This window comes from Bombina bombina, chromosome 3 (assembly GCF_027579735.1).
Source record: "Bombina bombina isolate aBomBom1 chromosome 3, aBomBom1.pri, whole genome shotgun sequence".
Lineage (NCBI taxonomy): Eukaryota > Metazoa > Chordata > Amphibia > Anura > Bombinatoridae > Bombina > Bombina bombina.
This window is the reverse complement of record NC_069501.1, coordinates 382,683,429-382,697,593: the sequence shown is the minus strand read 5'-3', so window position 1 is coordinate 382,697,593 and position 14,165 is coordinate 382,683,429. Positions and strand designations below refer to the sequence as shown.

General features: G+C 35.7%; 1 protein-coding gene across 1 annotated transcript in view; it reads left to right on the top strand.

Annotated features, from left to right (window-relative positions):
• The first annotated feature begins 4,121 nt into the window (after nucleotides 1-4,121).
• LOC128652347 (zinc finger CCCH domain-containing protein 11A-like) overlaps nucleotides 4,122-14,165 on the top strand; it is a 56,732-nt gene continuing 46,688 nt past the window's right edge. The window contains exons 1-2 of the mRNA XM_053705288.1: nucleotides 4,122-4,270; nucleotides 5,118-5,181. Coding sequence (XP_053561263.1) covers nucleotides 5,131-5,181 — 51 coding nt within the window. The 5' untranslated portion in view covers nucleotides 4,122-4,270; nucleotides 5,118-5,130. The remainder of the gene's footprint in view (nucleotides 4,271-5,117; nucleotides 5,182-14,165) is intronic.

Below are 14,165 nucleotides of genomic sequence, written 5' to 3'. Positions count from 1 at the left end.
ATCTCAAAGTAACCCACTAACATCTAACCACCTAACCTAACACCCCCTAAATTTCCCCAAAAACTAGCAGTACCTTTTAAAAAAAAAAAACAACCTGAAAAAATAAAAACCCTAACTATACCTTAAAAATAAAAAAACTAACCTTACCTTACAACTAAAAAACCTAACCTTACTAAAAAACAAACAAACCCTAACATTAAAAACACCCCAAAGTAAAAAAACTATACTAACACTAAACTACAGCAAAAGTCCTTAAAAAGGCCTTTTGTACTACATTGTTCTAAAGCACTGGTTTTCAAACCTGTCCTCGGGCTTCCCTAACAGGCCACATTTTGAGAATATATGAACTGGAGCTGTTTAGTAAAGATGGCTATTTTTCCTGCTCTCATCCAAGGTAATACTGAAAGCTTGGCCTGTTAGGGAGGCCTGGGGACAGGTTTGAAAACCAGTAGTCTAAAGTGATTTATATCTTTTTATAAACAAAATAAAAACTACACCCCCCCCCCCCCCCCGCCACAAAAAAAATACTTTAAAATAAAAATTGCCCTTTAGTTAGACATTATCCTTAAATATATATATATATAAAAAAAATGATTGGGGCCCCCAAAGGTAACTCAGTAGTAGTAAGCAATAGTAATTATATGGAAACTGTACTGCATAATGATTTTGAGGATAGATAGATAGATAGATAGATAGCACTTGGGCCCTGGTACCACTGCATCTGCTGCACCAATGGTAGTTCTGCCTCTGTGTCACAGGAAACCATATTTGCCACCAGTCAGTTTGTGAAATGTCTGCCCTACTAGATCTGCCTCAGGCAACTGTAAACACTATTATAGTGTAGTGGAAGAGTCTAGAAGCAACAGCAACTCAGCCACGAAGTGGTAGACCACGCAAACTCATTGACCAAGTTATGAAGCACGTTTTGCTTATATATACAGTATATCAAAGAAAAATACTTCAGGATATTTGAATTTTTAAACCATGGAAGAGTGGAGACAAGACTTTGTTTTATATAGCTAGCCATAAGCATATACTTTTAGATATCTTGGTTAACAAATTAGTTTTATATGCCAATCTATTCAGTAGAAATGTGTTTGTTCTTAAAAGATTGCCTGCGCTTGATGAGAACAAGTCTCATGAAGGGGAAACGATGGTCACAATATTGCATTTGCGATTCCCCTGCACTGCAGGCCTTGTGGTATTGTGGGCAGCATTTTTCAGAGCTACATGGTAGTGCTGGTGATGTCAACACAAATGTGCATGGTGACATCACAGAGGGGGGGGCGGGGCCACACAATGACTGGCAGGTAATAGAGCTGGATGGGAAGATTGTTGTTTAAACCCCTCCATCACAACTCCCTTACTAGTCAAAGGCCTCCAAGACCCCCTCATATCAAAGAGCATTGCCCTGGAAATACAGTACAAAGTAGATCTTGGTTTTTTTTAAAAAAAAAAAGTTTAAACACAATACACAGGGATTTGCTTGGGAATGGGATATTATATACTCAATATAAAAATTTGTCATGTCTAGAAAACCTTAATAAAGTTAATTTCTAGAAGAAGAAAAAATGAATTGTGTCTGTATAGCCAGGAGATCACTGTGGTAAAAAAAGTGATTGTATTTCTGTACTGCACAAAGGAGCCTTTCTGGTCTATTATAACCCCAAAACCTATGGGCTCCTATATCACATATGGCTATCCTTTATCAAATTTCAGTAAAAAAAATTCAGAAAACTGATGAAAGTAACAGCAGTGATCACCTGGCCATTTCCAGTATTATTTTTTAAAATCTTAACAATAAAAAATATACATTTTTTTTCCAGTTTTTGACACAGCTATCTCACATGCCATAAACTATAGATCAAATAATGGTATATTCTGAATCTGCTGGGCCTTCTGAAAAAAAAAACAATATATAATTTGTGTGGGTCACTCACTGACATTTGACCTACAATAGTGTTTAAAGGGACAGTCAAGTAAAAAAAAAAACATTCATGATTTAAATAGGGCATGTCATTTTAAACAACTTTCCAATTTACTTTTATTACCAATTTTGCTTTGTTCTCTTTGTATTCTTAGTTGAAAGCTAAATCTAGGAGGTATATATGCAATTTTTTTAGACCTTGAAGGCCACCTCTAATCTGAATGCATTTGGCAGTTTTTCACCACTAGAGGGTGTTAGTTCATGTGTTTCATATAGATAACATTGAGCTCAGGCACGTGATTGGCTAAAAATGCAAGTCTGTCAAAAGAACTGAAATAAGGGGGCAGTTTGCAGAGCCATAGATACAAGGTAATCACAGAGGTAAAAAGTATATTATTATAACTATGTTGGTTATGCAAAATTGGGGAATGGGTAATAAAAGGATTATCTACCTTTTTAAACAACAAAAAATCTGGTGTTTACTGTCCCTTTAACTATAAGTAGCAAAAAAAGCTCAAACCTGGCTTAGCACTGGGGTATGAAAATGGCTTAGCAGCAAAAGGGTTAAACCATTAACAAAATATCCATTCTAGTTTGCATATTTGAAAAATCAATACCCCAGGTAAACAAATGCACTTTTACAGCTTTATATATCAACAATACTGATTTCTACTTTTCTACCCAAAAATATATATTTCATATCTACTAAAAGTGATTTACATAAATAAGATTGATAACACACAAACTGCACTACTATATGCAAAAGTGATGATAGATGTGTTAAAACATTTAGGGCTAGATTACAAGTGGAGTGCTAAATTATCACGCCCCCGCACATGGGCAAATGGGCCCGCTTGCGGTCGCTCGATAATTAACCAGCCATTACAAGTGACTGGTTATTGCTACTGTGTGCTTGCGATAGCAATTAGCACTTATAAAATTAACCAGAGATCAGATTTCAAATGCCCCCAAAATACTGTGTATTGTATTTTATAAAAAAATAAAGATGGCAGCATCTTATTTTTTTGTAATAAAATAACTGCACTAGGCAGTATTTTGGGGGTAAAGTTGGTGGAAGTGGGGTGTTAGAGGAAAAACAACACTGAAAAGTGCCTCTACATTATGGTCTATGGAAACTGTGTGTTCCCAGTATATATATATGTATTTGCTAATATACATATATGTATTTATGTGTTAATATGTGTATATACACATACGAACACATAAATACAGTATATGTATATATTCATGAATTTCATATACATATATTTAAAAATGCTGCCCATCGCTGCATGTCTTACGCCCTTCGCTGCGTGAGGTTCTGATATCATCTCTGACGGCATCAAAATGAGGCTCCCATAGGAGCCTATTGAAGCTCGCTCTTGTGATTTACTTGTAATACCAGCACACATTATTGTGTGCTGGTATCACAAAGTGGAGTGCTAATATTGCTTGCACGCAATCAATATTTAACACTCCACTTGTAATCTAGCCCTTATTATTGCACTGTTGATTGCATATCATTATGTGTTTAACCCCTGTAGGGTGGTTAAACACATATTTAAATTTAGCTTCGGAGCAGCTATACAATACTGGGAGCTAGCTGACAATACCTGTTTGAGACAATGACACCAGGCATTTGTATGTACTTATATTCCATTACCCAATATATCTTCTGCTTTGTTATCAAAACCAAAAAATACTTGTTTATTACATTAAACAAAAAAATGATGAAAAGTGCTCTGATAAAGTTATTTAAGAGACTCTATGGCAATGTGTTCTATGTTGTGATGCTTTTTTTCCATTCATTTTTGTAGAATGAGATTTAGGAAATGAGGTTTAGAATAAATTAAACATTTATGATTCAGATAGAGCATGCAGTTTTGAGAGACTTTCCAATTTACTTATATTATCACATTTTTAAACACATACTTTTTGAGTTTATAGGGTATACGTAAACTAGTCTGTGATTGGATCATGGGTGTCACATGATACAGGTGACTGGCAAATGGGGAAAAAGATAAATTTGTCAGAAAAAAAAAATCTACTGCTTTTATGAAATTCAGAGTAACTGTTATTACCTTGTCTTTATATTATGCACTTGATCATTATGAATTCTGCTGTGTTAAGTGGTCTTTTAATTACATTTCACAATAGTCTTATCTGTACACTTTCATCTTTCCTGAAGGGAACATTGTCATAAGTGCTGATTTCATAAGCTGCAAGCTCAGTTCTCTCTATGACATCATAAGGGTATGGGAACTTGTGGCCACAGCTGCTCATTCAACAACAGAGGAAGGTGCCTATACATTTGCTTCTTGATAAAATTTAGTATCTGGGCAGGTGAGTCACTCTTGGATACATAGAATAGGTAATATTACATAGAATCATAGAAATACAGTGACAAAGGTACTAGTTTGTGTTCATGATTTGTCACATAATGTGGGGAAAGGTTCCAGATCACTGGTTTTCAAACCTGTTCTCAAGCTTCCCTAACCAGTGTTCTAGACGAAAGGGAGAAAACGAATATCATATTTAAATCAATATTATTGCTGGTTATACCTTTGGATAGACAGGTCATTACAATTGCCAAGACCTATTTTGTTGTAGAAATTATATTTTTAAATCTTATAAATTCTTTATACCAAAACACTTATTAATGTTGCAGTCTTAGTTCCTCAAACTCATAATACAGAGTCAGCCTTATCTCAGATTAGTTATGTTGAAAACATATTTTAGTATTTTTTCTAGTACAATGTTCTTCAGTTTCTGTCCTCTTGACCCAGTAACAGGACAGATCTTAAAACAGCACAGGTGTAATAATCAGCTGATCAGTTACCGTGGTGACTAACCTGCTCTTACTTAAACCAATCCCAAAACTCTGGCTTGTTAGTTAGTTTATGCCGGAGAGTCAGACCAAAAGTTTTGTGATTTCCTTTTTGTCTATTGTATTCAAACTGTTGTTTTTTTCTATTTCGTTCATGAACCCCCTTATATTTCATTAGCGATAATGAGGCACAAATATATATATATATATATATATATATATATATATATATATAGCACCAGTTATGAGGAGGGAAAGATTGAATAAACATGATATAGGAATAGTTATTTTAAGCCTGTGTTCACATGGTATTGTATTATAGTGTGATATTTATTTACACTCATTTTTTTAATTTTACCTTAGGACTGCACACATCATGTCTAATAAAGAAGATTGTTATTTCTTCTTTTACTCTGGCTGCTCAAAGGTATGAAACAGAGTATTAAACCTGGTAGTACAATGTTTATTTTCCCCAAACTGTATTTCTGAAGCACATGGTTTGTTTGATTAAAGGGACAGTCACCACAAGAATTTTTGTTTTAAAAGATAGATAATCCCTTTATTACCCATTCCCCAGTTTTGCATAACCAACACAGTTATATTAATATACTTTTAACCTTTGTGATTATCTTGTATCTAAGCCTCTGCAAACTGCCCCTTTATTTCAGTTCTTTTGACAGACTTGCAGTTTAGCCAATCAGTGCCTGCTCCCAGATAACTTCATGTGCACGAGCACAGTGTTATCTATATGAAACACATGAACTAACACCCTCTAGTGGTGAAAAACTGTTAAAATGCATTCTGAAATTAGCATATGAACCTCCTAGGTTAAGCTTTCAACTAAGAATACCAAGAGAACAAAGCAAAATTGGTGATAAAAGTAAATTGGAAAATTGTTTAAAATTGCATGCCTATTATTTTGGCCTAGACTGTCCCTTTAAGTAAAGGTCTATAATGTTTTCATGTGGTTGAATTTTAAAGCATTCCCTGGCAAAAAATGAAACTAACCTAGATTCTTAAGTAAAGGCAGAAAAGCAGAGAATTTCCTGGCCTAAAGTTCTTAATGAGCTGCCTTTTTTGGGCACAATCAAAAACTTGCCAGCACGGAGAGAAATCGCTCTAATCTTTTTTTTTTAGAATTATATTGTTAAGTAGGTGTCTCTGAATGCTGTTTAGTGAGATCATCTTAGAAAATCTCGCCAAAGCGGAGAGCTTTAGATTATCGGGCCCATCATGAAAAAATAAATAAAGCGGAATTTAAAAATCAGAAGGTTTCTTTAAGGGAGGAATAACTTTTACAGAGACATTATAGTGCCTAATGAGCATAATAACATAAAATAATATTTAGGGGCATAATTATCAAGCTCCGTATGAAGCTGCTCCTTAACTTGTCCGCCTGTTCTCAGGCGGCGGACAGAAATCAACCCGAACAAATACGATTGGGTTGATTGACACCTCCTGCTAGTGGCCGATTGTCCGCAAATCTGCAGGGGGGTGGCATTGCACCAGCAGTTCACAAGAACTGCTGGTGCAATGATAAATGCCAACAGCGTATGGATGTGCAGCAATGTGCAGTGGATATGATATGCTACTTTGTATCATGTCCGCTCGCACATTGTTAAATATGCCCCTTAGCATGAGTTTCTTTTCCCCTAATATTTCTTATCTGGTTTAAAAATGGTTCCTTTCTTCTGAAAGCACCAATGGCCTATTAATTATTGATTCTATACTTTATCCAACTACCAACTCTAAATTTGCTGCATATATTTAGTCATTCCAGTCCAGGCACAGCAATAATATATCTGTATGTCCGTGTGTCTATTGATAGATTGGACAGACTATATATATATATATATATATATATATATATATATATATATACAGTATATACTGATGATAATACCATAACAAAAAACTCACCAAACAAAATACTTGAACTAATACATCTTTATGTATTGTTCTATTTCAATATGTTGCCTATTTTATGATCACCCACTTGTCTTCTTTATTAAGATAACTCGAAATTAGCATTTTTTTGAATAGTAATAAGAATTTTTAAGGCCTGACACCACAAAAAATCCTTGTGCCTAGTATTGCAGGTGATGATTCATTTATGATGATCTGCTGCATAGTAAGAGGAAATTTGACCACTCGTTTGAAAGAGCAGGAACCCCTCATTCTATAATAAGCACTTACACTTCAAAGCACGTTTTTTATGAGATTCAAGATGGAAAATTACAAGTACACCTTAATAGTGAATTAATAATAAGGAGATTTTTGTAGACATGCTAGGACCCTAAGAAGCATGAGAATTCTTAGTCAACAGTATAAATCACATTCATTGATCTGAAATGATAACACAGAAAAGGAATCACAAATTTTCTCTGTAGGTTTAATAGCAATCCGGCAACATAGAGATGATTGATTCTTGTGTCAGCCAACAAATGTGTAGCCTTCACTTTTATTTAATACACATTAAATATAACATAAATACATTTAGAAAAAATGTTTTTTCACTTTTATTTAATACTGACCCATTAAAAAAAAAAGAAATACATTTAGAAAAATATATATATATTTGCTGCTGCTGGCTTGCAGCAATACCGGTAGGTACTACCTTAACTTTAGCTCTAAGTTTAAGCTGCTCCCCAGCTACTGATGTAAAAATTCTACAGAGCCAACAACTTTTTTTCCATGACAAATGATTAGTCCAAAATAAATTTTGTCTACTAAACATTTGTTCCTGTAGATAATGCAAGTGCTTATCATTGTTTGCCTCTATAGGGGAGAAGTCCTAAAACATTCCTTAAAAAATGTCAGTCCAGTTTTCTTACTGGACTGTTTAAAGAGAAAGCTGTATAGTCTCTTTTAGCAAATGGTAATTTTGTTGCAATGCCCCTTATTTTGACATATGTAACTTTGCGTGTTATTTCTAAAATAACACGCAAAGATACATATGTCAAAATAAGGGGTATTGCAACAAAATTACCATTTGCTAAAAGAGACTATACAGCTTTCTCTTTAAACAGTCCAGTAAGAAAACACAGAAGCCATTTTCTTAAAGCAGAAGTATATTGAAAACACTTGCATAAAGTTATAAGCTTAGTAATTTATTTTAAATATCTACGCATATCAAAAGTTTTCTTAGAAGAAAGTTTAATTGTTTGTTTTTAAAGGAGCAATCTGCTAATTGTATAATTTTGTATTTTATGATTTTTATGTAATGTTTTTTAATAAGTAAAAGTTTTTTATAAAATTGGCATATATTTTTCAAGTTCTCTTCACTATATACTAGTCAAAAAAAAAAACGTACCTGGTTTAACCATATCACAAATATAGAGGCTTTAAACTGAGAGTCCGGAAGTGTTTCAATGTGACATTATATTTATTTGGGTACAGATAAAATTTATAAACATTAGAATTCACATTTAATGTTTCATATATTCAAAACTAATAAAGAACATAACAACCATTATGCAAATGTATAATAAACACGAATAAATACATAAAGGTGTATTTTTCAATAAAAGATAAAAAAAGAGTGATTTATCCTTCAATAATTTTTTTCCAAAAAGGAAAAGAGTCCAAATATATATGTACATTTGAATTTTTTGCTCTTCTGTAGATCATTCATGAATAAATACATAAAGGTGTATTTTTCAATAAAAGAAAAAAAAGAGTGATTTATCCTTCAATAATTTTTTACCAAAAAGGAAAAGAGTCCAAATATATATAATTATATATATATATAATTATTTGAGAACACCCTTATTAAGGTCCCCATTATTAATGTGATGATACCCATATCTCTAACGTTTTGAGCTTACTGAGTGCCCCCGAAAACCATTCTCTGTTTTATTTACATTTTCTCTGTCCAGGAGGAGGACAGTATTTTGGGAGGCAAAAAAGCGTTTTAAGTCCAGCGCTTTATACACTATAAACCCTTTATTTTCTGTTATGTACCTTGAACATGCCAAGGAAAAAAACAAGTCCTAAAACATTCCTAAAAATATGTTGTCAGAAGAAGAAAGCTTGTGAATCCTATTGTATGTACGTGTACACACATAGAATGTAAGAATATGCCAGATAAAGTGTTAAACTCAGGTAACTAGTGGATCTCAACTGCAGACTTTTTAGGTTATACTGTACCTTTAAGTAAGGTTTGTATCACTGTCAGCTTGTAGAACTACTATGGCTTTGAGTAGTTGTAGTTAGTGATAGTGAAAGTTACTTCAGAGAATAATGTAACTGCTCTGCATCAATTGTTTTGAGTAGTGAGCAGAAACGATACTGTTAAATAATTAATACAGCAGGCAGTTTCAGATTCAAGTTGTAGCTGTAAGATGTAACAATTCAGCAGTGTAAGCAACTTCCCTTTTCTGTGGGAACAATGTAATAGCGTTTGTTAGTGATTGACAACTGACGTCACTGAGGGGATTTCCCAGGCTATAGTAGTCGTCAGTGGAAGCGGGACAGACAGTCCGTAGAACAAACAATCAGCCTTTGTGCTTAGTTTAGGTTGCCTTCCACAACTTGCAAATCCTACCTTGGTGAGGGGTTGTTTTGAATGTGTGGAGCAGTGAGAGCAGCCAGTTCAGTTTACAATGAAGTCCATAAAACAGGAAGTGATCGTCAGGTACCGGTCAGAGTGAATATAGCGATACCGGAATATATGGTTTAATCATAAAAGTGGATATTAATTTGTTGAGGGATGACTCCTCCAGGAGTAGGTAGAAGGAGGTGAATGATGAAGAGGTAGACAAGTTTGTTGCTTAATCCTATGTCACGAGAATCACAAGATGTGAGCCAGGAGCTTAGAATTCTAGTCAGAGTGCGAGACTACAAACAAAATACTAAGCATCAGGTGTAAGGTGCGCATCAGTTTTAAAGAGCAGCTGGGAGGAGTTTGAATAGGAAGTATGAAGCAGGAACAGAATTCCTGACATGACCCCCTCCTCAAACAAGCTGTACCACAGCTTAAGGCCCTGGACGATCCGGATTCCGGCGATGGAAAATCGAGACAATCCTGGAGCATGAATGTTGTATGCTGGTTCCCAAATATCTTCCTCAGGCAGGTATCCTTTCCATCTAACCAAGTACTGTAGTTGTCCATTGGATATTCTGGAGTCAAGCAGGTAGTCTACCTCGTATTCATCGGTGTCAAGTAATTTATTTTTGGGTGGTAGGACAAGTCCAGGATTTCTCATGGTTGTATAAGGTTTCAAAAGAGAGACATGGAAGGTGGAATGAAATTTTAAAGATGTCGGTAACTGTAGAGAAACTGCATTTGGATTTATCGCTTTCTGTATAGCGAAAAGTCCGATAAACAATTCACTGAGCTTCTTGCTAGGGATCTGTAGCTTCAGATTCTTTGTGGATTGCCAGACAAGATCTCCCGTGGAATATTGTGGCGGTGCGTGTCTTCGGAGATCGTAGTATTTCTTTTGACTTTGTTGTGAGACGTTGATATTCTCTCTAAGTTGTCTTAAATTCTCTACTAATGTAATAGCCAAATCCTTGGCGACTGGGCAATCGGACTTTGTTTTGGTATTCCTCGCTGAGGAGGGAATGGAAGTAGTATGGAATCCATAATTTGCTTGGAACTGAGTCATTTTTGTGGAAGAGTTCAGGGAGTCACTGAATGCGAATTCTGCCATTGGCAAATACTTTACCCAATCACTTTGCTGGTATGAACAGTAACACCTGATATCTTGTTCCAACCATTGATTTAATCGTTCTGCTTGACCATTTGTTTGTGGGTGAAATGAGGTTGTGAATCGATGATCAATTGCTAATTGGTTACATAAGGCCTTCCAGAACCTTGAGGTAAATTGAGTACCTCGGGCTGATGTCAGTATGGCTGGAAGTCCGTGAAGTTTCACTACGTTAGAAAGAAAAAGTTGAGCTGTTTCCAAAGAAGTGGGGAGTTTGTGGAACGGTATGAAATGGGCCATCTTTGTTAGAATGTTGATTACCACTAGGATGGTATTCATGTTAGCTGACTGTGGTAGATCAACAATAAAGTCTAGTGAAAGATGTTGCCATGGGGGGTCAGGAATCTGCATGGGTATAAAGAGTCCATAAGGGGGTCTTTTCTTGGTTTTTGAAGTAGCACAAATAGTGCAGGATTGTATGTAATCTTTAATAGACTCTCTCATGGATGGCCACCAGTAATGCCTGGATAGGTGTTCATATGTTCTTAGTTCTCCTGGATGACCTGATAGAGGAGTATCATGATGTGTTCTTAGAACTTGATGCCTTAGATCTTTCGGGATATAACGTTTGTTTTCATGGTAGTACAACCCATCTAGATCTTTTATTAACTGTTTAGATGGGAAGTGATCTTTGGAGTTTATGGATTTCTTTAGATCCTGTATAAAAGAAGGGGATAATCCAATAAACCTTTCTGTAGGAATGATACTAGTTGAGGTAGGTTGAAAATTGTTTTTTTTATCCTTTCGTGAGAGAGCATCTGCTTTACCATTCTTGCTGGAAGGTCTGTAGATTATATGGAAGTTAAATTGCGTAAAGTATAAACTCCAACTGACCTGACGTGAGTATAGGGTTTTGTTGGATTGTAGAAATTCTAAGTTTTTGTGATCAGTGTAAATGATGATCGGTTGGGTTGTGCCTTCAAGGAGATGTCACCAATGTTCTAGGGCTTTTTTATTTGCTAGGAGTTATTTTTCTCCAATGGGATAGTTAATATCTGCGGGAGTTAGTACCTTGGAGAAATAGGCGACTGGGTGCAGGGGTTCCGTTACAGATGTTTTCTTGTATAAAATAGCACTGAGGGCGTAATCGGATGAGTCCACCTCAAGGGCATATTGTAGTTTTGGGTCTGGGAATCTTAAGATGGGTTCAGAGGTAAATTTATTTTTAAGGAGATCAAAGGCTTTTGTTGCTTCAGAGTTCCAATGAAAAAGGTTGTTGGTAATCGTAAATTGTGTGAGGGGTTTTGCAATCTTTGAGAAATCTTTGATAAATTTTCTATAGTAATTAAAAAATCTGAGAAACCTTTGTAGTTCTTTCTTTGTTGTTGGTTGAGGCCAGTTTTTTACAGAATCGACTTTGTTGTCTTGCATCCTGATGCCAGTAGGGCTAATGTGTAACCCCAAGAAAGAAATCTCTGTGGTGTTGTCAGGGAGGTAACAACTTTACAAGACAAAAATGTGAAATGTAACACTATTGTGATTTGGTAACACTAGCTTCAAAGTGAAACCAAGTAGTATAGTGTAAAGTTGTTATAAAGTATGATTTTCAGGATATACTGAATACTTAATTATATACACAGGTGTCACGTTAGACCCTTATTGAGGGAGAAGTGACATGTTAGACATTAGATAGAAAATATGCAAAATAGAATCTCTATTTGTAATCCTCAGTGATCTCTGTAGAAAATCCTTAAGTAAGGTAAACACAAATTTCAGAGTTGTAATCCACAATGAAAGGTTAGAAGTAGTTATTCATCAAATAACATTTAGACAGTAACACTTGGTATGAATCTTAATATTCTGCTGAGGATAATACACAATTGGAAAACACAGCCTCAATCTGAAGCAGATCACAGATCAGGCTAATACAAAGTATGTGCACAGTATGTGTTGAACTAGTAATCCCAGTTAGCATGAGAAGCGGTAGAAATACAGGCAGAGTAACACAAAACAGTAGTTGTGGAAGGTTAGAAAATATTACTCACAAAGTTTGTTGTCCAAACCTGCTGCTTGTTCTGACTCCTTGTGCGTGCACAATTTGGTCCCGGTCACTTCCTGTTAGTGTTGCAAGAAACAGATCCCTGCTTGAAGAAAAAAGGAAACAGCTTCTCTGTAGTTGTTAAGATGCCAAGACACTACAGGCTAGGAAATAACGAGATGTTAGAGGTCTGCAGATTCCAATTCTGACAGGAGAGTGTTGTCCTCTTGTTAAAGAAATGACTTTGGTAAACAATGAATCCTGAGGAGGAAAATTGAAGTTAGGTATCTGTGAAAATCTCAGAGAGTAAGGCTCAGAGTTACTCTAGATAGAGAAACAAAATACTAAGCAATGCTAGTTAGGAGAGCAGGTGTTAAAATAGGCGATGAATCACTGTGATTGGTGAACCAACTTAAAGGTGCAATGACAGTCAAAACCCTGACATGATCCCCCCGTCAAGCAAGCTGATCCTCAGCTTGAGGTCTAGGAGAATCCGGGAATTTCTGATGGAACTGGGAGACCAATTTAGGAGCATAGATATTAGTAAAAGGTTCCCACGTATCATCATCCTTGGTGAAGTTCTTCCATCTAACCAAGTATTGCAATACTCCTTTGGAAATCCTAGAGTCAATAATCTGATCAACCTCATATACATCGGTATCTTGTAATTCAAGAGACGAAGGTGTGTGAGAAGCTTGAACTCTGGTTGGGTTATAAGGCTTGAGGAGAGATACATGAAATTTAGCATGCATTTTCATGGAAGAGGGAAGGTCTAAAGTAACGGCGTTAGGATTGACTACTTTGAGAATTTTGAAAGGTCCAGAAAACTTTTGTGTTAGTTTCCTACTTGGCACTTGTATTCATAGGTTCTTGGTTGATAACCATACTTGGTCTCCGATTTTATACTTAGGAGGATCTCTATTTCTTAAGTCGTAGTGATATTTCTGTGAGTTTTGAGCCTTAATAATGTTCTCTTTTATAAAATTGAAGTTGTCCTGTAAATAATTATTCAACTCATCATCCAAAGGTGAATCAGAAGGGGTTGATGAGATGGAAGTGAAAGTGGGGTGGTATCCATAATTTGCATAGAAGGGTGTAAGATTGGTTGAAGAATTAGTAAGGTTGTTATATGCAAATTCTGCGAAAGAGAGATATGAAATCCAATTATGTTGTTGATAAGCACAAAAACATCGTAGGTATTCGTCCAACCATTGGTTATTCTCTCCACTTGTCCATTTGATTGAGGATGGAATGAAGTAGTGAATTGGTGTTTGATATTAAGGGATTTGCATAAACATTTCCAAAACCTTGAAGTAAATTGAGATCCCCCAATTCTTTTAAATGTTCTAGTTCAGGTTGGTTAAGGGGGTAAAGATGACCTACAGGTAGTGTTGCTCCTGGGATTAATTCAATTGGGCAGTCGTATACCCGGTGCGGTGGAAGTGTATCAGCTTCCACCTTACTAAACACTTCCTGGAAATCTAGATAGTGAGTCAGTATAGGAGGTACATCAGTGCTAGAGTGTAGTACTGCTGTTTGAGGAAAACAAGTACTTTTACAAAATGTTGATTGAAAGGTTAAAGTGAGTGATGACCAGTCTATATTAGGATTATGTAATTGTAGCCAGTATAGACCTAAAACGACTTGGAAATGTGGTGAAGGTATAACGTCAAAGGTAATATACTCAGTATGTCCCCCTTGAGTGGTCACTAATAAGGG